Source organism: Rhineura floridana, chromosome 10, assembly GCF_030035675.1.
Source record: "Rhineura floridana isolate rRhiFlo1 chromosome 10, rRhiFlo1.hap2, whole genome shotgun sequence".
Classification (NCBI taxonomy): Eukaryota; Metazoa; Chordata; class Lepidosauria; order Squamata; family Rhineuridae; genus Rhineura; species Rhineura floridana.
In genome coordinates this window covers 41748815-41769207 of record NC_084489.1, presented here as the reverse complement: position 1 = coordinate 41769207, position 20393 = coordinate 41748815, and the positions used below count along the sequence as shown (strand labels likewise).

At 39.9% G+C, this 20393-nt stretch overlaps 1 protein-coding gene across 2 annotated transcripts in view; it reads left to right on the top strand.

Annotated features, from left to right (window-relative positions):
* The window catches only part of DNAH11 (dynein axonemal heavy chain 11), a 321971-nt gene that overhangs the window by 145768 nt on the left and 155810 nt on the right, over positions 1 to 20393 (top strand). For both annotated transcript variants that reach the window (XM_061586939.1, XM_061586942.1), the window contains 8 exons: positions 216 to 343; positions 1445 to 1593; positions 2688 to 2838; positions 7923 to 8054; positions 8985 to 9158; positions 10950 to 11154; positions 15114 to 15279; positions 15778 to 15880. In XM_061586939.1, coding sequence (XP_061442923.1) covers positions 216 to 343; positions 1445 to 1593; positions 2688 to 2838; positions 7923 to 8054; positions 8985 to 9158; positions 10950 to 11154; positions 15114 to 15279; positions 15778 to 15880 — 1208 coding nt within the window. The remainder of the gene's footprint in view (positions 1 to 215; positions 344 to 1444; positions 1594 to 2687; positions 2839 to 7922; positions 8055 to 8984; positions 9159 to 10949; positions 11155 to 15113; positions 15280 to 15777; positions 15881 to 20393) is intronic.

The window sequence follows — 20393 nt, the reverse complement described above, 5'->3', positions numbered from 1 at the left end:
CCATGCAGATTACATTGCCTGAACCTAAAGTGTCGCAGCCTTTGGATCCTGTCCCCCCAGTATAATATGTGCTTCTTGTAGTTCTGAACAAGAAATGGGGGGAAATCCAGTGCATACATGGAAGTTCTTGTGGGTTCTTTGGATCCCAGCTGGAAAGTTTTATTTTTCATTGTTTAGAAATTTTTGTTCAAAACCTATTTACATTCATTTTTCAGGACTCTTATCATCTCTTTTGAGAGAGCAAGCTAGTATCATTCATAATTCGCCGAAATGGATTGTCTTAGATGGGGACATAGATCCTAGGTGGATTGAATCACTCAATACTGTTATGGATGATAACAAGGTGATCAAAAGCAAACACACTCTCTTTTCCTATTGGACAACTCTCCAGTTTTTTTTTTCTTTCATGTTTATGTCCTTTGTTTTCTGTTGCCATACTTTTTCCTTCTATGTTTATGATCAGTAAAATATGCATCCTCTCTCTTTTACATGGCATCTTGCAGCATATTCAGCCTTCAAAATCAGGCAGCATTGCTTTCTTGTGTTCTGTTACCTTTTATTAATGTTAAGGCCATTCACATGTTTCCTTGTTAACAAGCTGTGGCAAGCCTCAGTTCCCCTCTTCTTCCGTGTACCAGAAGCAAAGACTAGAAACATTTGCTTTTTGTTTTAAACAAAAACAGTTCCCCAATACATTCATATTGGGGGTTGTGACTGTTTAAACTTTAGTTAATTCTAACAAGCCAAGATCAGTCTATGATTTCTGATTCTTTTTTCCTTTTTTTTTTACTGATAAGAGTTTAAACAAACCACAGCTCCGTGAGTTCAGCTGTAAAAGGGAATTGCAGTTTGTTTAAAAGTGGAAGTGGGTGTTTCCAATATTCTCCTCCTGGCATGTGGCAGAGGATGAGAGGAAAGGGGGAGTACACAAGTCCAAAGTTTTCAGAAATTTCTTCAAGCAGTGGGAAACCTTAACTTCTGATCCGGTCCTTTGCATAGACTAACATGGGTTGAGAGATGAATTGTTAATGTACATAACAATATTTTTCACAGAAATAAATTATAGCTGTTTTACTACATACAAGTGTGCTTCTCATAAATTAAAATATTATAAATTATGTGAAAATAGTTTTTGAAGTTCAGTTATTATCTTGAAGTTGATTGTAACTATAACAATAACCTTATCTGGTGTTTTCCACACTCCTTAGAAATTGGTGACCTTCTAATTTAGAATTTCTAATTTCTAGTTAGAAATTGGTGACCTAAATAGTAGACTTACGTGTTCTGAAATTAGAATAGTCTTTATGAAGCCCAAAGTTTATTTGAATTATGATGTACCTTTATATGTAGCTCTTTCCAGGGTAGCAGTTTCTGATTCATTATCAGAATGGATGCAGTGGATATGGCTGTCAGAATAACATGGTTCTGTGTTGTTAATGCCTAGGTGCTGACTCTTGCCAGCAATGAACGAATTCCATTGACTCCATCAATGAGACTGCTGTTTGAGATATACCATTTAAATACAGCCACTCCTGCTACAGTATCTAGAGCAGGTATTTTGTATATAAACCCACAAGACCTTGGTTGGAATCCGTAAGTACTTTCTATTTTAAAAATAATAACATAAAATGAAAGCGAACAATTACATTCTGCATTCAACTTTAATGGAATTTGGGGGGAAATGGCTGACATACAGGGGCTCAGACTTGGTTTATTTTTATATTTCTCAAGTGTTGGGAATGACTTTAGTTTTCCACAAGGCTAACAATGGATGCGAGGAGTTGAGGTCTTCTAAGAAATCGTAAAATTGAGATTATTATGAACATAAGCATGAGAACATACCTAGGACATTTTTTTTGTCTCTGTAACTGTTTTTGATGTGAAGGCACACATTTCTGCTTTAGTTCAGTTTTTAGTAGTTTCTTATCTACCTAGTGCATATGTGGTGGATATAGGACAGGGCCTCTCTGCAGTGACGTGGAAGTTGTGATTTTCTCTAGGGAAGTTACATTAAGTTCCTTATTGGCTTTTAAAACACCAGCCCAACTCAGTCCTTGAGAAAAGGACTTCTAGGTTGTCCTGATCAACTCATTCTATTTTGTTTTGGTTCTGCTGTTCTGATCAATGTTGCTGCTAATAGTTTATTGGGTGTTTCAAAATCTGATATTGTACTGTTTTTAATTTGTCTTGTTAGTCATCTTGAATATATATATAGACATAGATATATCCATATCCATATCTATATCTATAACATTGTTTCCTGGAATATTCCTCTAGTCCAGCCTTTCCCAACCAGTGTGCCTCCAGATGTTGTTGGACCACAACTCCCGTCAGCCTCAGCCAGCATTGCCAATGGTCAGGAAAGATGGAAAGGCTGCTCTAGTCTCTTTCTACTATTACTTTTGGAAATCAGCAATGTGTAATTATTAGAGTTTTCCAAGTAATAATACTCTAAACTAGTGTCCCAGAGAACAACTCACTTTCACTTGGCTCCCAGTGCTTGACAGCTCAGAGCTGGTGCCTTTCATGCTGATGCTGGCTCAGGCAGTACTGCTTGGCCAACAGGTGTGACAACTGTGCCTCTTTTAAGCCAGACAGGCAACTACCCCTGAATCTTCCCAGCACTAAAGGGAGAGCAGTTGTAAGCCTCTGCACTGATCAAGCAAACCATTGTTTTTCTTTTTCAGGTATGTTACAAGTTGGATAGAAAGAAGGAGTCATCAATCTGAAAAAGCCAATTTGACAATTCTTTTTGATAAATATGTTCCTCTGTGCTTGGATCAGGTCAAAACTAACTTTAAAACTATCACTCCCATCACGGAGAATAGCATGGTTCAGGTATGCCTTTAATTATCCAGGCACTATTATCCCTTATTGTTAGTTTTTGTTTCATTTATATAGCCCACTTTTCTGTAACAAGTTGTACTCAGAGTTGAATTCAAAATGTGTTTTGTTACAAATAACATGAATATTATAAAAGCCAATAAACAGTCTGGTGCCTCCGTGGATAAAGTTATAAGTGAAAATATCTATATGAGAGGCATTTGGAATTGTAATAATAATAATAATTATTATTATTATTATTTCTGTATTCCGTACACTCAGTTTAAGATGTCTCCTTCTGTATATCCAGAGAAACCCCTTAGGAGGGGGCATCTTCTGTTTGAGTATGGCACTCAAAGGTCAGTGTTGGGGCTGGGCCATGGGCAGCAATTTAAGGGGAGTCAAGGACAAGTCAGTGGTCAGAACACATGAGCATTCAGGATCAGACAGCATTCCAGATGACAGGACTGGTAGAACAAGACAGGAGTAATGACTGAAGAGCAAGACCAGAAACACATGACATGCTAGATATCAGGTAGGCTTGCTCAAGCAAAACACTATTGAGAATGGAAGCCTTCTTGCATTCCTTTCAGTCTACAAGAACACAGTTAGGCAGAGTCAGTTTTGAAAGTTCTTCCCTGATAAAAGTTGCAGAGATGGGGCTTGCCACACAGGGTAGCGGTCAGTAGTTTTTGACAGACAGCCTCAGAAAGCAGGGCTTTGAAGAACTCCCGGTAAGATACTGGTAAGAGCTGGATCCAAGAGTTGCTTCTGGTTTGGACCATTTACCCAAGCTGACTTAAAGTAGCTTCTTTTATCCTTAACTTTATTGATAAATAGTACCAAGTAATGTGTATATATCAGAATTGTAACTTGAATAGGCATGCATTCTTTACACATTTAGCAATGTCTGCCAAAGTATGCATCAGCTAAGTATGCATACATCTTTTAGCTTAAAATCATTCCCATTTTAGTCAGTGTGCTGTTTCCCACATCCTTTCCTGAACGTTTTATCATTGTCAGAAAATATAAAAATCCAGATTGCAGAATTCTATTCATCACTAGATGGGAAAAGAAAAAAAAAATCATTCAATTGTCTGGTCAGGACAGTGAGGGCTTTACCCTCCCTGGGAATGATGTGTGCCTAAAAACTATATAATTATGTCTGTATGCTCTTTGTGACCTTGATCAAGCTGCTTTGTTATAACTTCAGATTCTGCTATATTGCTTTAGGATTTATGCTGTCAGGTTGTGCTTCTGTTTTGTGTAGTATTTCCTCCAGCCCAACAAAGACTTTATTTTATCAATAGGGTAAATGTAATTGCATTTCTAAATGAATTAAATGCTGCAAGGACAGGGAAATGTATTGTTATAGGATTGGGGGGTTGGTATGGATGGTATATTTGGGTACCTTTGCAGCCTGTGATTTTGTAATATAGAGAGAGAGTTGTAGCAGAGAAACCTGCTGTACTGGTCAAGCCAGTTTCTTTATTAAGTTAATGAGTCTGTCAAGTACCCAATCTACATGCTTAACGATTTGGTCAAGAGAAGATGTGTTGCCATAGGAACAACTGAGGTAGGCATCCCCCTCCCCCAATCCTAGGGCCAAGAGATGCCTGTATGTGTTTGAGTCTGAGGTGGAGCTGGGAAACTGGAAAAACACAGAGACCTAACTAGGCCCTCTGTGCTGAATCCAAAGCTATGGATTTAGGGGGCATCCCTGGAAGCCTAATGAGGAAGCAAGATCTGTTGGAGTGTTAATGCTGTGAGCCCTTCCATCTTATGCTCAGGTGGTATATATGTGAAAATAAAATCATGTATCCTAAAGACACCGCAGTCTCTACTGACCTTCACTCCAAGAAAATCGTACCCTGGATAAGTGTTGGAACCCATGGAAGTCTCGGACTTCCGGGAAGGGTGACTTAGCCTGTGCCTGCTTTTGAGACGGGCTCCTGCCTCAAAAGAAGCTTATTCAGATATATCAGTCAGTTTTTTCTTTTTTTTTTGACTGATTAAACTTCTCCCGGGTAGGGAGAAACGAAGAGATTAACCTCAAAGCCTATTTTTGTTGGGACGACCAGATCTCATTAATTTATGGGACGAGGTCCAGCCGACGAAGGTGGGACGGATTTTCAACAGCAAGCTCTATCTGTTAAAGCGAACGTTCATCTTATCTTCTAAGAGAGAACGCACTAACAGGCAAGCACCCTTCTTTCTATATTTTTCTTTTACTTGACTTAAATTGTTGCTGTTTAAAAGAGATTTGCCAGATTGATCAGTTTTTGACATCTCACTGGGGAGCCATAACTTCTCTCTGCTACGCACTAATTAATAGCTTATCTCTGTTTTTGTTGCAAAAAGCTGTCCTGGATTTGCATTCTAAAGATATACACAGAAGAGGGATTTCTATTCCAGATTTTTATTTTGAAAAATATTATACTGTTTTGAGACTACTCTCTTTTTGGTCTATTTTATTTTGACGAATCTGTTTCTTGACGATTGCCATTAATTGTTTCGATCCTGGGAACTGCATTTTGTTTACTTAACTATTGGAGAGATAAGGCTGTCTGCTCTGTTTATACTGTGATGTCACCAAGTTTGGAGTATTAACCCAATTGTTGCTGAAATAAGAAGTGGTTTTTCTATATTTTTCTTTTAAAATGGCAATTAAGAAAGTGGCTGAAAATCTGGAAATAACTATGTTTCAGAAAATAATGGATGAGATTGAGATAATGAAAATTGAATTGAGTAAAATGAAGCAGGAGATTAAAGATATAAGGGTCCCTGTGAGAGAGGTGACCCTGGAAGGGGTCCCTGTGAGAGAGGAGACCCCGGAGATTGGAACAGGGGTCCCTGTGAGAGAGGAGACCCTGGAGACTGGAATAGGGGTTCCTGTGAGAGAGGAGATCCCGGAGATTGGAACCAACGTGGAACAGGAACAAGATTTGGAGTCTATGGACTTTAGAAATAAAATCTATTGTTTGGAACTCAATGTTATCTCTGAAGAAATGAATGAAGATTCTAGAGATAAAGTTATCAATGGCATGGATAATCTTCTGGACTGGAATGATGTGATGGAGCCCAATATAGAGAAAATCTATGGAATTAACTGCAGCCATGTGACAATGGAAAAACTTTTAAGAGATGACCCAGTGTATTTTGAAAAAAAGAACAGAGATATGATTTTACAGCAGTATTTCAGCAACCTATTCAGAATGGATGGCAAGAAAATATTTGGGATAGAGGTAATTCCCATCAGACTCTTACTATATGACTATGGCTTTGACAGCAAGATTATTATGGAATACTGATAATGGAAGATTGGATATTGAAATTACTGGACTTAACAAGACTACTGAAGATGGAAGATGGAAAATGGAACTAATAGAGATAATAGAACAATGGCTACTGAAATTATTGAACCTAACAGATTCTGATGTGATGGATTAATTGAAATGTTTATTTTGACTATGGTTATGACAATAAGATTATCATAATTAGTAATGAGATGGATTAATCGATATGCTTATCTGGAAAAAAAAATTGATAGATATATTTCTTAAAGAATTGAAACCTCTCTTTGACTTTTTGTGGAAAGAATAAAGTAATGTTTATGAGATTTGATGATTAAGTAAGATAACTACTGGAGGAAAGTGATTTTATAATATGACTTAAGAGACAGGATTGTTATATATTATAGACTTATAACTGATTTGATCTTTGACAAATGGGAAGTCAATATTTTACTCTTTATTTTTTATTTTTGTTTTTTCTTTTCTTTTTTTCTTTTTGTTTAACTATTTTTGATTTTGTTTTTTGTCTTTGAATGTTTTATGATTTTGTCTTGTATGTTTTATGAAAATCTGAATAAAAATTATTGAAAAAAAAAAAAAGGAACCCATGGAAGTCTCTCACTGCTTGGAGATTGGAGTGCACACAACAGTATATATTCCCAAGGAAAGCAAAAAAAAAGGACCCTTTTCATATTGCTAGCGTATCTTAATAAGGCCATCTGATTTCAGTGGAACTTCCATGTAAGTGCATAGGATTGTGGCCTAAATTAGGGTGTTCACTTATATATATATAAGACAGTTTTGTAAGCAACAAACAGAACTTCACTCAAGCTAATTACGTTCATATATATATATATACACATATACATACATACATACACACACACAGGAAAGTAGTGTGGAATTAAAATCTTATAGGCCTCAAACTTTGGTCAAAACCTTGCAGACATGAAAGGGGTGACATTGAATTATGCTGTAAAGAACATGTTGCAAGATATATCACAGAATGTTCTGAGAAAAACTGCAGATGTTCAACTTTCTAACCACAAGTAGATAAGCACATGTTCATACTGCTAATGTTCCATTACAAGTGGCTAAAAGATGTTTGTGTGATGATAAGAAATCAGCTTTCTGTGTGCCTAAGAAATGTTGCTATAAGAATGTGCTGAAAATTGCCTATGAAAGAGAAACTTTGGGCTTTCAGGAAGCCTCCTTGCCAGTCTGAATTTCTCTCTGAGCAGCTGCTTGCTTTGATTTAATAAAGTGTCTCTGGCAAGATCTGGTTCAAATACAATGTGAAGTTCTGTTTCTTCCATAGTAGTTTTGTGAAGTTTTAACCTATCCTAACAACTGAGTGAAGCTTACCCTAGAAAAATGATGTTGCATTGACATTGCACTTTAATATTTTTTTCCTAAGAGATAACAGCAATGGATTGCAGCTGATACAGACAATAAAAACTATATGCAACTACATGTATGGAAGCAGATTACCATGGACAGCTTTGCCCATATGATGATGTTTTTTTCAGGGTGTCTGGAAAAAAACTTCAATATGATGTGCATTAGCATTACAATCAGGGTGATTTATAAAATTTGAGAGGTGACTCAGTGGTAGAGAATAGAACATGGTTTGTACGCAAAAAGTCTCAGGTACCCTTGTCTGAAAACTTGGAGAGTTATTGCCAATCACTGTGGAACAATGGTCTGACTCAATATAAGGCAATGTCCTAAGTACCAATATCTGTAATCAGCAACATTCCCAGAATATTTTTTATGTTTTGTTTTTGCTGTTATTCCTTTTTATAGACCCTTTGTTCTCTCCTTGACTGCTTATTAACCCAAGAAAATGTGCCTCTTGATGGTCCTAGAGAACTGTATGAGTTACATTTTGCCTTTGCCTGTGTGTGGGCATTTGGTGGAGCCCTCTTTCAAGATCAGGTAGGCAGAAAGCAGTTCATTTTGGGCTGTATTCAGATAAACATCTTGTTCCCCTGCTCTGTGACCTGTGCAATGAAACAGTGATGAAAATCCACTCATTAGACTCTGTCTTAATGGAGAATCAGATGAAGGCACAGTGTCATGGGTGATATTGATGTTAAGGCTCAAAGCTCAAGATCTAAGATGTGGATCACATGCCCTCCAGAGTTGTTGTTGATGAAAGGAAGAAGTGGAGTTATAAATCCTCAATTGCAACTATTGGCAAAGGAGGAAACCATAGCAGTGTATTTTTGCAGGGTGCCAATAGGAAGATTGCCACTGAGGAAGGAATTTCTTGTTTCCAGAACATTTTGCATGGCAGTAACTTATTTTTGGCACTTTGATATTCCCCCCTCTCTCTAGTTTCTGCCTGCATTCATTGCATCTCCCCTCTTTTTTGGTTTAGCATCTATTTAAGTTAGGACACCATTCCCTTTTTTCACTCACAGTGAAAAAAAGAGGTATGTAATATGTAAGCACTATGGAGCTGCTGCCATGGAGCCAGTCCTCTGAAAAACTACCAGGATAATGTTTGGGATGTTTAGTGCATCTTCTGTAATCTGTAGAGAAAATGTTCAAGGCTGATAAAATAATGTGCAACAGGAATTTAAGTAGAGCAATTCATTTATTTTACGTGCAATTTTCAGTGCCTGATTTAGCCTTTTAAAGGAAGATGCAAATTAAAATCATTCTCCACAGTGGAAATATTTACCCTCATTGGGGTGATGAAGATGCTCATAATTTTAAGCAGTTTGAATAGCTTTACAAGCTTATCCATAACCATCAAACCTGCTATATGTGCTCCCATATAGTGTACATTTAGAAGATTTTTTTAAAAAATGTATAAGGGTATGGATAACAAAACTAAGAACTCATTTTAAAATTTTCTAGCTTTCTAATTACCAAGCTGAATTCAGCCACTGGTGGCTAAAAGAGATGAAAGCTGTGAAGTTTCCATCACATGGTACAATTTTTGATTATTATCTTGACCCAAAGATGAAGAAATTCTTGCCTTGGAGTGATAAAATTATCAGTTTTGACATGGAGCCAGATACACCTTTGCAGGTATGCACATTTTATATATAAAGTGCTGCTTTTTATATTACCCTCACCTAAAAATGCACTTCTTTGAAAATCTATTTTTGCATGTAATGTTATTTTTGCATGTAATGTTATTTTTAGACTGTTTGATTTTAGCTGATAACTGGAGAAGAAACATAATGGTGACTATCTGATAATGGTCTTCTACAAAGATTAACTTGACAGAGTATCCAATGAAATAAATTCATAAAATTAACATTTTATAAAGAGAGAATTGAAGGCCATAACTCATTTTGCCAATCAGAGTTATGGCAAGTTTAAAACATCACAAAGTAGGAGTACCAGAACAAAATGGCCCTTTTCCAACTTGCCACTGTGCCTGCAAGCTGTGAATTTAGAGGTGATTTTTGTGATTTGGGAATGGTGAAGTGTTTGCCCGACTTCCAATGGCAGGGAAGGCTCCATGCCTGAGTTGCCCCTGGGCAGTGTGCTCTGGTGGGTCCTGTCCTCTGTTGGTGAGTCCTGACAGGCTTACCTGGCAGTGGTGGCACCCAGCAGCAGCACTGGGAGGTTGAGGGCTGGCATTTTAATTTCCTACACTGCTCCATAGTGGCATTGTGGGAAAGTAAAGTGGGAACTAAACTCAGTTGCTTGATGCTGCTCAGAGCAATGGGTCAGAATTCTTCTTTTTTTTTGTGATCCTAGATGGGGTGAGACATTTTTTTTGCTTCATGGGCCAGATCCTTATCAGGATTAGCCTTGTGGACCAAATTTGATACGTGGGTGGGGCTGCCTACCTGTCAATCACATGACATAATTATATCATTCCATGATTGACAGTGACCTCAGCTGATTGAAGTGGGTGGGCATGGCTTGAGGGAAATGGCCTTGCAGGTCAAATTGGACCCTCTGGTGGGCCAAGATTAGCCTGAAGGCCAGAGAGTTCCCCATTCCAGGCCTAGAGTATCAACCAGTGCTGCATTCTGGCAGCTAATTTGGCTTCATGATGGTATCAATTGCAGTAATGCCCCCACTCTGTCATCTTCTGACTAGGAAATGATTCTGGGATCACTACCAGGTTCACATAAGCAGATGGCAACTGCAAAAAAGGTTGCAAATTCTCCTTTTCCCAAGTTCAAGCTAGAAAGTTCCCCAAAGAACTATTGGCTTAGCTATACAAACAACATCACACATTGTGTTCAGACGTGATAATAAAGTTATGGTTTATAATTACTGGAATGAGTAATTATAATATTCTCCAGCATAGCTGTGAGAAAATCAGAAGGTTCTGAATCCATTTTTCACTAAACACTAAACTTCAAACCATGATATCCTGATTTTTTTTTCATATATCACAGTTGAAGTACATGGCTAAGAACATAAAATATGTAGCATAAGGTCTTTCTTAGATTTGTGTGTTCCCCCCACCCCCACCTTTGATAGTATTCAAATTAAAGTAATATCATGTCAGAAATGACCAGATATTGAGTGATAATTCCAACATAGTTAAATAAAGAGTATTGTCTCCATGCTTAGGGGGAACATTAATTGCTCTCTTCTGTAATGTGTATGGTACTATTGCTCAAGTATAACTTTGCACACTCAGAGTGATCAAAGCACATAGATGCAGCAGCCCTTGCATGTGAAAATGCTTTATGTGCACATCAAATCATCAATGCAAATTACTGAATGGGAGCAATTTCTTTCTTAGATTTTTATCCTTATGTTGCAAGAGGAATAAAGAGGAATAATTCCACTGGTATGTTATAAGAATCATGTTAACATAAACACCTTTGTTTTCTTTTGATGCCTCAGGCAGTTCTTGTTCACACATCTGAGACCACATGTCTCAAATACTTTACAGATTTGCTCTTGGAGAAAGGCAAGCCTGTGATGCTTGTTGGAAATGCTGGAGTGGGAAAAACAGTATTTATTGGGGAATGCCTTGCTGGCCTCTCTGAGGATTTCCTGGTGTCCAAAGTTCCCTTCAGCTATTACAGCACATCAGCAGCACTACAAAGTAAGTTCCTCATATATCATTGCATGACAAAGTCTGGTTATAATGAACTTGTTGACTATTTATAAACCATCAAATTCAAAGGAGAAATATTACAACTCATAATAATAAAAATGGATTACTCAAAGTATGACCATTTTGGCCTTTGCTCCAGCCCCAGAACAGTGTTAGAGAGCTTAAGGGTCAAGTCCTTACTGCTGGAGTCATTGCAAGATTCATGGGGAGATGTAGTTGTGAGGGTATACTGGCTCCCTGGTTTCCCTTCAGTGTGAGTCGTAGCAAATGGCTGTTCTGGTTGTTGGAGTCAGTAGAGGCTGTCCTGGGAATGGCACTACCACTGATCCCTTCCAACACTGGATGCTGTGGGGCTGAAACCCATACTTTCTTTGCACAGGTTACGTTCATTTGCGTATATTCAATTAATCAGCTTATTTATGCTTGTTAATGAAAGATTGCAGAAAATGAAAACATATAATTAGATCCCCCCCAATCCTCATTAGCAATAAATGCAAAGTGTTCACTTCAGAGACAAAAAGTGAAGATTGTATTTTATTGACGCAGATATGGTATATCTTACACCCTCACATTTTTCATGTATAAATTTGAATGCTTCTCAAATATCTTATTATCCCTCCTATTACACCTGTGGGGCAGAGTTAAAAAGCATTGCAGCAGCAAGCAATATAAACTAGGTAATAGCATTTTTGAGAACTATAATTCAAGTCCTAAAGCTTTAAAACCTGCAAGAAAGGTCAGTGAACTCACTTGATTTGCCTGCTGTTTTAATAAGATTATTTCAGCCCAATACGTATGCTATTTATGAAAACGTCATGTACCTAATTTTAGTATTAGAACAATGATAACACTTGATAGAGCTCATGAAATGTTCCTCTCGAAGAAAATATTTTTTCCTGACTTATTTTTGTGTTTGTATTCAGAGATCATTTCTATGACATTTGTGGTATTTGTGTAAGAAAGAGAAAGAGGGAAAAGGGAAAGTATGTTAATGTTTAATGGTCCATAAGGGAAATAGTTAATAATGTACCTGCTATAGTTTTTCCAATAAATAATTAAGAAAGAAATATATTTGACAGATCTTTCATTAGAGTCTGAGCCTGTTGTGAGACATTTGCAAATCACTTTGAGGGCAAAATTATTTGGATCCATGCTGAACTTGATGCCACAGTTGGTCAGGCTTCTTGGAGGTGTCTGGAGCACTGGCAAATTACATTTATGGGATTAGTTTCAGTTGTTGCAGCCTGAGGATGTAGACAGCATGACTGTGGTGGTGAGGCCGGCTACGTGCCCTCTTGATCCCTGCCCATGATAGTTGTTGAAATCTAGTATGAGAAGATTGGATGGATCCAGGGAGTGGTCAGTGTATCAAGGAGATGTGTCTCCAGAAGCCTTGAAGCCAGCTGATGATGACTCTCTGCCGGCACCAAGGCCAAGCATAATGGCAAAAGACATAAGTGCTAACAAAAAAATTGGAACTTCTCAGGCAGGGGAAAATGAAAGTGACTCAGCAGAGTTAGAGAATGGCATGTCTCCAAGGTCGTGGAGCTTAAAGAAGAGACATACAAGCAGCCCAATTTCATCCACCCCTAGTTTAGGCCTAGCATGAGATACTAGATCCCTGTTCTGATTTCTGGAATAAAGCATTATGCATAAAAACCCAGTCACTGAGTCCTGAGTCTGCTTCTTAGGTTGGGAGCAAGGACACGCCTCACTATGGGAGGGAGTTTTGCCCACTGACTTGAAAGAGGTCCTCCCTGGATCTAGAGGTTTTAGAAAACAATAGTCCAATCTCTTAACATTCCCTTCCGGGGCAAGGTGGTGGAAAGGGTGTGGCCGGTCAGCTGCAGACATGGCTGGAAGAAGCAGATTATCTAGATCTATTCCAGTCTGGTTTCCGGTCGATTTTCAACACCAAAACAGCCTTGGTGGCACTGATTGATGACTTCTCAATCAGACGCAGTGCAACCCTGTTGGTTCTCCTTGACCTCTCAGTGGCTTTTGACACCATTGCCCATGGTGTTCTTCTGGGCTGTCTGAAGCAGGTAAAAGTTTGAGTTACCGTATTACAGTGGTTCTGGTCCTACCTGCAGGGCAGCTACCAGAAAGTAGGACTAGGAGATTGTTGCTCAGCTCTGTGGCTTTTGAGCTGTGGGGTTCCACGTTCTATTTCCAATGCTATTTGACATCTATATGAGACTGTTGGGAGCTGTCATTCAGGGATTTGTTATAAGTATGCTGATGACACACAGCTCTGTCTTTCCAATCCATCTGAATCAGGAGGGGCTGGGAAGGTGTTGGACAGGTGTCTGGAGGCAGTGATGGGCTGGCTGGGGTCCAATAAACAGAAGTGCTGTAGCTGGGTGGTTTCCATGTCCAGGGATTAGGTGTACAATCTGTTCTGGGAAGGGTTGTACTCCCCGTGAAGAAACAGGTTTGCAGTCTGGGAGTCATCCTGGATTCCAACTTGTCAATACAATCCCAAGTGGCTTCTGTGACTAGGAGTGCTTTTGCCCAGTTTAGGCTGATTTGCCAGCTACAGCCATTCTTGCACTGGAGTAGCCTGGCCTCAGTTGTCCATGCTCTGGTGACTTCCCATCTGGACTACTGTAATGTGCTGTATATAGGGCTGCCCTTGAAGACAGTCCAGAAGCTGCAGCTAGTGCAGAATGCAACTGCTAAGTTGGGTGCAGAGCTTGGAAAAGTTACTTTTTTGAGCTACAACTCCCATCAGCCCTAGGCAACATGGCCACTGGATTAGGCTGATGGGAGCTGTAGTTCAAAAAAGTAACTTTTCCAAGCTCTGGTTGGGTGGCCTGATGGGACCATGTGTCACCAATCTTGAAAGTGCTGCACTGGCTGCCAGTGAACTAGCAGACCCAATTCAAGGCATTAGTACTAGCATATACAGACCTAAATGGCTTGGGACCCAAGTACTTGGAGATTGGTAGATGAAAGAATGTTTTTAACTGTAACTGTTTTGGAATGTATTTATCTGTAACTGTTTTTGAAAATGTTTTTAACTGCTGTTAAGAGTGCTTTTCTTTTTGTTGTAAAGTTCTTTTGTTGATGTGTTTGCCACCCCCGTCTCCTTCAGGGAGAAAGGTGGGATATAAATTCAATCAAAAACAATAACAATAGTTCAAAGTGAGTATCCAAGAATAAATGTTCATATGCAAAAGGGTTATCTTTCTTAAAACCTAGATCATTTCAGGGTACAATCCACCAAATCTGTTGCAGCAATGTTTATTTCAGTGGGGCTTGTATAGGGGCCTAAAAAAATAGTGCAAGAACCTTAAATTTTAGGCCTTTAGGATAATTTCCTGTGTTAATGTTGGGAAGTTGCTGTAAAGTGATTAATATGTAAACTTAATAATAAACCTATATTTATTACTTTAAAATGCCTTGTTTAGGAGAGTACTTAACCCAGGTTGTCAATGGGCACTTGTAACTCTGAATCTAAGGCAGTTGGGGTGGGGGGTGGGAAAGATTCACATAAAGAAGAGCATGTGCATGATACTACAGCCTGCGTCCAATCCTTAAATTCCTATCAATGTTAAATCTGACTCAGGCCCCAGTGGTTTGAGAAATCACCGTGCCTAGCAGCTTTATATTTATAATGTTCTCCAGATTTGGTGAGCTCTGTTTCCGGAAATGCCCACCTGATCAGTAGCATAATTTATGACCTTTGGAGTCCCCTATAGAGCAACAAAGCCAAATATACACTGCAGTGCAAAGTGAGAAGAGATCTTCTCACATCTTGAATAGAGATTTCTCGACTTGAACAAAGGAGGGGGGAAAACTGCATTGCTGTAGCAAGGGCAGCTTCTGCTTTGAGTCCCTGCCCTGTATGCCTTCTATAAATTTATGTCTAGATTATATTATTTGTATGTTGTCCAGTTACAAACCTATTTTGGCCAGTAATCATATACTGTAATACACATCAGGAATTCTTGAAAAACCGTTGGAGAAAAAAGCTGGTCGTAACTATGGTCCAGTAGGAAACAAGAAGTTGGTTTTCTTTATTGATGATATGAATATGCCAGAGATGGATGCTTATGGAACAGTTCAGCCTCACACACTGATTCGGCAACATATAGATTATGGGCATTGGTAGGTGACTCTTTCCATTTTGGTGTTAAATCAAACTTGTGTTTTTTATGATGGAACCTGAATTAATAATGATGGTGATAAAAATGTTTGTGCAAATTTAAAATAACTGGTAAGTTTAATTTCAGATTTTCCATATATCTGGAGAATTGTTAATTGCCTTATGGCAGCCTTTTCCAACTAGTGGGCCACCAGGTGTTGTTGGACCACAACTCCCATCAGCCTCAGCCAGCATTGCTAATGGTCAGGAAAGATGGGGATTGTGGTCCAACAACATATGGTGGCCCACTAGTTGGGAAAGGCTGCCTTATGGCAATATCTGGTTGCTTTGGCTTAAGTATCATTTATGACTTTGCTTACATTTTAATTTAAGCTAAATGGGGAACTTATTGCCTCAAGGCAACTACACATGTAAATGAGTTCTGTCAATATCATTGAGGCTTCAACTGTAATGATTTCTAACTTTACTATAAATATGTTTAAATATTTTTGCCTGCTTAGGTATGATAGACAGACATTTACTGTAAAAGAAATTAATAATTGTCAGTATGTTGCCTGTATGAATCCAGCCGTTGGCAGCTTCACCATCAACCCCCGACTTCAGGTAAGATTGTACTTCTTGTATTGTAGTAACCCCAATATCTCTACTTTAAAGTATATATATAGATTGCTTTAAAGATTAGTGTCTCATTACAGAAGCCTTGGTAGATTATTGAAATAAGTTATTCATATTGCATTTACAAAATACTAGTAGTGGTTTAGAGTAAAGTCTTGCCATAGTACTGTGGTCACCAACCTTTTTAGACCAGACAGCACATTTCTAATTTTGAGGGAGAGTGCTGGGGGCACCAGTCACAAAATAGCTTTCATGGAAGCATGGCACAACACGAAATTAGAGTGGAGTATTTCACATAATTGTATTTTCATACTAGAAAAGGCTTGACCTGTTGAATTTCTGCCTACCATACAGCTGTTAAAGGCACAAGAACCCAGTGTTCTCCCAATGCCAACCCTAAACCAAAGCCTAGGCTGCCATCCTGTAGCCACTTACCTGGCCATAAGCCCCATTAAACACAAAGACTTCTGAGTAAACATGGATACCATTGTATTGTAAGTTAACTATATAGTGAATTCTTAATGAGAACCTGGTCTTTAGCTCCTGCAAAGCAGAAAAATTGCCTAAGGATTTTTGCAAAGTTTTCACATTTGCCTTTCGAGCAAAGGGGGGTTATTTAATATTCACCTACACTTATTGTGCAGTAGTATTTGCGGAAAATAATTTCTAGGCTCTACCTGATCTCAGATGAACCAAGCACATGAAAGATGCATCCTGGTTGCTAGGGAAAAAGAAAGAACAAGCTATTCCAAGGACTAGAGGAAAAAAGACAGAAGCAGAAAAGGTGAAGTAAAGAGAGGGGCAAAACAGCAGCTCTTCAGGACCTCAGAGATTTCTATTGTGTGGTGTCCAAACAAATCAGTCACAGCTCTAACTTCATTCATTGGCTAAAAACATTGAAAAGGCGGGAGCAGTCAGGCTGGCTAATTTCACAGAAATTGCTTAGAAGGGTACCTGCAGATTTTCCTCCACAACTTTCTTTCAGGAGGGCTAGAGATTTACTTCTTTTTAATAAGTAAATAAATAAATAAATAAAAGCTCAGATTCTGGATTGGCTGTTGGTGGTGCCATTGAAAGCCTTCACATATGCCATGCTGCCTGCAGGCAATGGGGTGGTGACCCCCGTTATAGTGCAACACAATATTTGGCTAAGCTCTCTGACACAACAGATGCTGTGCTTATAAACCTGCCACATTTCCTTGGGCTGAAGTATGTTTAAAGAAGATATCCTGAACAAATTCGCCATCCTATTTCCCACCATATAATTGTGACATAGAGCACAGCACTTGACCACATGTTGAAGCTGTAGCCCAACATTGCATGGAGAATTTTCTTCAGACACTGTTACAACTTTGTGCTATAGATACTGAATGGATTCCCTTTGGTGCATCCCAAGCTCTCGGTTATCAACTCCTGTCTACTCCTAATCTGCATGTCAGGTTTTTGAAATCTAGAAAGAACACAGTTCCCTGAATAGATCCCATAGCACAGGAGTTCCCAAACTGTGGTCTGTGGACTGCCACTGGTCTACAAGCTCCATTCAGGTGTTCCATGGGATGTGCACATTACACATTCATATTGATTTTTAACTGCATGTGTATTGCTTCTTTTGTTTCTTGCACTAGCTACCTATTAGCTACCCGGCTAAGTTCAAGGTTCTAGATTTGGTGTACAAAGCACTATACAGCTTAGGACCAGGATATCTGAAAGACTGTCTTATCCCTTATATACCCAGTAGATCACTGTGCTCTGCAGCTGAGGGCCTCCTGCAGATACCATCTTATCAGGAGGTCTGTTCTGTACAACATAGGAAATGGACCTTGAGTGTAGTAGCACCTACTGTTTGGAATTCCCTTCCCTTAAATATTAGACAGGCACCATCTCTGTTATCTTTTCAGCACCTACTTAAGACCTTCCTTTTTCAACAAGGTTTTTAAGTTTTAAGTGTAGGAGGCCTCACCTGCAGACCGTAGTGATTGATTGGGTATATAAGGGGAATATAGCCTCCAGTTTGAAACACAAAAGGCTGTTTTCATCATCATATGACATTGACCAATAAAAAGGCTTTGAAATTTATAAAAATAAATTTCATGAAGATTTCTAGAATGAATAATGAGAGATATAATTTTCTAGGTTAGATTCTTTGTAGGAACAGTAGTAGCACAGAACTGTAAACCGCCCAGGGAGCTTCAGCTATGGGGCGGTATATAAATAAAGGAAGGAAGGAAGGAAGGAAGGAAAACATACCAAAAATGTAATTCTCCATCTTTGGAGATGCAGTCCTGATTGCAAGTGTTGCCACCACTCACCATATGCCCTCAGAGGCACATTACCAAATTCTTCCAAGCTACGCAAGAAGTAGATTGGACTGTGAAAGACCAACCCAAATTGTGTTTGCATTTTTACAAATTTGTAGAACAGTACAATATCTCAGAGAGGAGGTTGGGTCTCCTGCTCCCCTAGTGCATACACTATACCTGCCCAATTTCCCTGCTTTTTAAAGTTTGATAGAAATATCTGTTGGCTATAGGTATGTTCTTAAACCACAAGGAATTTTTGCCTATTAGTGAATTTTTCTGCTTTTTAACCCGGGAGGTAAGAAACGGGATCCTGTGCAAGTTTGCAGAGAACGGATTGATCATTTGCATGCTTATTGAGGTGAATGGGATTTACAGTACATTGGCACATGCACAGCCTTCACCAGATCATTATGCCGCCACCCAGGGCAGGCATCCCCAACCTCCAGAAGGTACATCACTCGACCCAGACAATGATCTAATCATCCTGGATGAAGAAGAGTGAAGCAGGGATTCTGAATTGGAAGAGATTGCTACCAACAGGATATTTCAGGAGACACACTTTCTCACTCTCTTGTGCAAGGCAATGGAAACCCTTACTCTGAATTCCCCAGAGGAACCCCCTGTCCCTGCGACTTCAAGGGTTTCAGCAGTGTGTCCAGACCCGACACCCAAGTCTAGAGTACTGAAATTGCCTTCCCTTCTTCCTAAAGTGCTTAAGTCTGAATTTGACATCCCACTGCAATTCAAGAAATCTGTTCAGACTGCTAACAAGCACTATATACTAGAGCAGCACATAATGGACCAGCTGAAAGTCCCACTGATAGATGCCCCCATTATAGATGCTCCACGAGCTAGAGGGAGCCCCAGCAGATGAAGCGTCAAGGCGAGTTAAGCAGCAGAGCAAGTTTGGCAGCAGGGCGAGCAGGCCAGGGCCCCCCACTCTGCCCGTCTCTTCCCTGACCTCAACTAAACCGCAGTCTCCAACCCATTGACGTAATAAACCTTAAACAAAACTATGCAGGTAAGAAGCCAGCAGGGGTGTGGGGGCTTTCCAGTGTTTTGCACCGCCTGCAGCATGTACGACTATCTGCCTGTTGGACAGAAGTCGTGGGTATGCTCTCGGTGCAATGAGCTCCTGGCTCTCCGGGAACGACTTCATTTCCTTGAGGCCAAGGTGGTGGACCTGGAAAAGCTGAGAGAGGCAGAGAGGTGTGTGGAGGAGGCCTTCAGGGACGTTATAGCTGTGTCCCACTCCAACGATGATAGCTGTCCTGCTATCATGGACAACGATGGTCTCGGGGAAGGAGAGCATCCAGCTGAGGAAGAGGGAAACGATCCCTTAGAAGGGACCCATTCCTTGGGGGATGAGCAGCTATCCTCTCGTGCCGAGGATATATCTCCAGGGGGTGGAGGGATCCTTGTAGTGGGTGATTCAATCATTAGGAACATAGACAGTGGGGTGTGTGATGGGCGTGTAGACCACAAGGTGTTTTGCCTGCCTGGTGCGAAGGTTGCGGATATCGCCCGTCGTTTAGATAGTTTGGTAGACAGTGCTGGGAAGGAGTCAGTGGTCATGGTGCACGTTGGCACCAACGACATGGGGAAATGCAGCCGTGAGGTCCTGGAAGCAAAATTTAGGTTGCTAGGTAGGATGCTGAAAGCCAGGACCTCCAAGGTGGCTTTCTCTGAAATGCTACCGGTTCCACGCGCAGGATCAGCCAGACAGGCCCAGCTTTGCAGTCTCAATGCGTGGATGAGACGATGGTGTCGGGTGGAAGGGTTTGGATTTGTTAGGCACTGGGGAACATTTTGGGACAAGCCGGGCCTGTACAAAAGGGACGGGCTCCACTTGAACCAGAATGGAACCAGACTGCTGGCATTTAAAATTAAAAAGGTGGCAGAGCAGCTTTTAAACTGACTGAGGGGGGAAACCCGACAGGAGCTGAGAAAGGTCCAGTTCAGAATAAACCTCCCCCCTGGGATAAAAACCAAAGAAATGATGAAATTTTAAAAGGGGTAGGCCTAGAAGTAGGCATTGTGAGAGCAGGGGCACAGGATATAAATTCAGAAAAGCAAAATTACCACAGGCCAAACCACAAGTGCCAAAGACACTTGAAGAGAGACACTGCTTACAAGTGCCTGTACGCTAATGCTAGGAGCCTGCGAACCAAGATGGGAGAACTGGAGTGCTTGGTCTTAGA